The sequence below is a fragment of the Camelina sativa genome, chromosome 20, assembly GCF_030686135.1.
Source record: "Camelina sativa cultivar CO46 ecotype springtype chromosome 20, ASM3068613v1".
Taxonomy (NCBI): domain Eukaryota; kingdom Viridiplantae; phylum Streptophyta; class Magnoliopsida; order Brassicales; family Brassicaceae; genus Camelina; species Camelina sativa.
In genome coordinates this window covers 14759665-14762505 of record NC_141899.1, presented here as the reverse complement: position 1 = coordinate 14762505, position 2841 = coordinate 14759665, and the positions used below count along the sequence as shown (strand labels likewise).

Here is a 2841-nt window from a genome sequence, read left to right as displayed (position 1 = left end):
TGGTTAAGTATAAGAAGTAAGTTCTTGAGTCAGGTAAATGAAGAGTGCAAATAAAGAATCATAATGTAGTTAAGTGAGTTCCCTGTTTTCAAACCTCTTTCACATGTCAAAGCTTATGTTTTGCTTGAGGGCAAGCAAAGGCTAAGTCTGGGGGAGTTGATATATCATGGTTTTTGTGGTTTTTAACCATGATATAAGGAGTCTTTTAGTGTCTTTTAATGTGTTTCTAGGATGTTTTGGAGTCTTTGCAGGTTTTCTAGGATTTTAGCACAGATGGAGCGAAATGGAGCAATTTGGATCGTTTTGGAGCATAAATCTCGAAGAATCGATTTGGACTCGAGGCAAAACAAGGGCATCAATCGACACCAAGATCAAGAGCATCGATCGACACCCTCTTCAGCCGATGAAGAATCACAAAATTGGAAGTTTACAATTCTGCCCCAAAGTCTTCCAAAATTGCAACATAAGTCCCTGACGTGTTTTAGGATATATATATATATATATATTGTTTTTAGGCTTTTGCAAACCCTTGAGTTGTATTCTATCAAGTTTTATTCTTCCTGCAATCCTGTGAGATTTTGAGAGCTTTGGAGAGAGAGAGATCTGCTTTGTAGAGAAGAATTCCTTGAACTCCCTTTTACTCTTTTAATTTCAATTGCTTATTATTCAGAAAGATGTTTTGTTCTTCATTGATTATGTCTGAGTAGTTTGCTTGTTAGGTTTAGGGTTTTTCATATGGTTTTTATGAATTATTAGATCTGTTTATTTAGGATTCAATATCTATCTAGATCTTCATCTTAGGTTGTTCTTCATATTAATTCTTGATTGATCACTTAGAATTAAATAATTTAGGAAAATAAATTGATATGAGAATATAATTAACTTTCCTGATAAAACCTTTTGATGAGCAAAATTACTTCTTGCAAAGAGATTTGATTTAGTAATTTTTTTTTTTTTTTTGGACAACCATGAATTTTCATTCAAATTAAAACCCACAAAGGGTTATGTTCTTACAGCATGAAACAAAATAGACATAGAAAGCTAAAGATAGGAGCTCCATGAGCTTAACAAAAGGATTTTCACACAGAAAAAGTTTTGAGAAGTCTATTAGAACCAGAGTGGATTCGTTCTTGAAGTCAGGCTTCACGAAATCCTCGACCAACAGGTGGTCATGAGCGGCTCTAGCAGATGACGCAATTGAGCTTGTAAAAGGGTGTTCCACGGAGGGAACGCTTGAGGGTTTATTCGCCAACCTGGGGAGGTTCAGGTGTATGGGATAGTTTAAGCTTTGAAGAGCATACCTCATGTTTGTAGATGAAGCTGTATTCAGGGATCGCAGGAAGAGGGTGTCAAACCGTAACAAAGCAGGTGGGTCATCCCTCACATGGCAATGGAGGTAAATGAATTCCACACAAAGCTTGTAATCAGTTTGGTCCTGGAGAGTGGAAGCAGACCCAAGCTTTCGATCTAAGGGCAGTAGGTGGTACAAGGGATCATAGAGTTTGGTCGCCAAAGTGAGAGAGTTTAACCGTATGGGAAGCTTTAAGATTTGAAGAGCAAACCTCATGGTTGCAGATGAAGCTATAATCGGGGATCGCAGGGACAGGGAGTCAGAGTGTAACAGAGAAGGTGGGTCATCCCTCACATGGCAATTGAGGTAAATGAATTCCACACAAGGCTTGTATACAGTTTGATCCTGGAAATATTCAACAGATCCAAGCATTCGATCTACTGTCGATAGGTGGTACAGGGGGTCAAAGGGTTTAAACAAATGGTTTAAGCAAGCTAAAGGATCCGAATCATAACTAAGGTTATACAGGGCAGGCATCCGGAGAAAGCTATAAAGCTGACCTCGACAAACAGATTTAGCCAGCAATTCTGAAGACACCAACATTCTGCTACCGAGGAAACCTCGACTTGATCCAGCAGAGATTATTGATACTAAAGAAATGGAACTTGACTTAAGCTTCTCAATAAACGATCTAGGTAGAGAAATTTTAACACTAGACAAGCAATGTCGACAATGGGACAGCAACTTCACATACTCATCAAACAATGAACAAACAGGATTCGGCCGCATGCATTTAGGATGTTGGAACGGATGTATCACAAGGGAACACGTTCGTGTGGAGTATGAAGAAACAGACCTGGGCCTCAAAAAATGGGAGCATGGATTATTGGCTTTGATAGTGGGCCGGGCTGAGGTTACTGGGCCTACCAATGGATGCAGATCCAGTAGCAGAAACCCTAGAATCCCACAGGTTGAGCAGAGGGTGGCGATGGGAAGACGGCGGTCTGATGCGTAGCTTTTCCGACTGGATCTTCTCGTCATCTCAGCTTCTCGCGGACATGAGTTCCTTAGCCAGAGGGCGACAACACCGAGAGTCATCGTCTTACACACCAGGCAGAAAGGTTCAAGCCAGGCGAGGAATTGATTAGATCTGTGCGCTGCGAGAAACGTCAGGTCTACTTGCCGCATCAGGGGATCTAGGAATATGGATTGAGTCGGTCTGGGGTTCACCAGAAAGTTTGATTGAGATGAGCACCAACACGAGACTAAAGGGAAGCTAGACAAGTAAGTAGGAGTAAAGGGAGAAAGAGAGACCCAACGCCGGCAAGCCGGAGCTTTGCCGGCGTCAGAGCAGAAGTCGCTTAAGAGATTCTCGATATTTGTGCCTGAGAGGAAAAAGACTTATGGCAAGAGTTGATTTGATTTAGTAATTTTGTGAACAATCTAAACCTGTTTTTAAAGCTGATTTTTAATCTAGAATTTTACAAAGAGATTTGGATTTTCTGGTTTTAAATTTAGATAATATTTGCAGCGAGAACTGATTTATTTTA

The 2841-nt window shown here is 40.5% G+C and overlaps 1 protein-coding gene across 1 annotated transcript; it reads right to left on the bottom strand.

The window, feature by feature from the left end:
• Window positions 1-985: 985 nt before the first annotated feature.
• On the bottom strand, window positions 986-2080 carry LOC147918879 (uncharacterized). Its single transcript, XM_087503757.1, has 2 exons — window positions 1563-2080; window positions 986-1253 (listed from the first exon to the last, which is right to left on the bottom strand). Exons 1-2 carry the CDS (start codon window positions 2078-2080, stop codon window positions 986-988), a joined length of 786 nt encoding a protein of 261 aa, XP_087359883.1.
• Between the last annotated feature and the right edge of the window lie 761 nt (window positions 2081-2841).

Excerpts from the sequence above, each read along its gene's own strand:
- LOC147918879 (XM_087503757.1), bottom strand. The coding sequence starts at position 2,080 with ATGCGGCCGAATCCTGTTTGTTCATTGTTTGATGAGTATGTGAAGTTG. Across the intron at positions 1,254-1,562 it reads GCTTCATCTGCAACCATGAG|GTTGGCGAATAAACCCTCAA; the intron begins GTTTGCTCTTCA and ends GAACCTCCCCAG.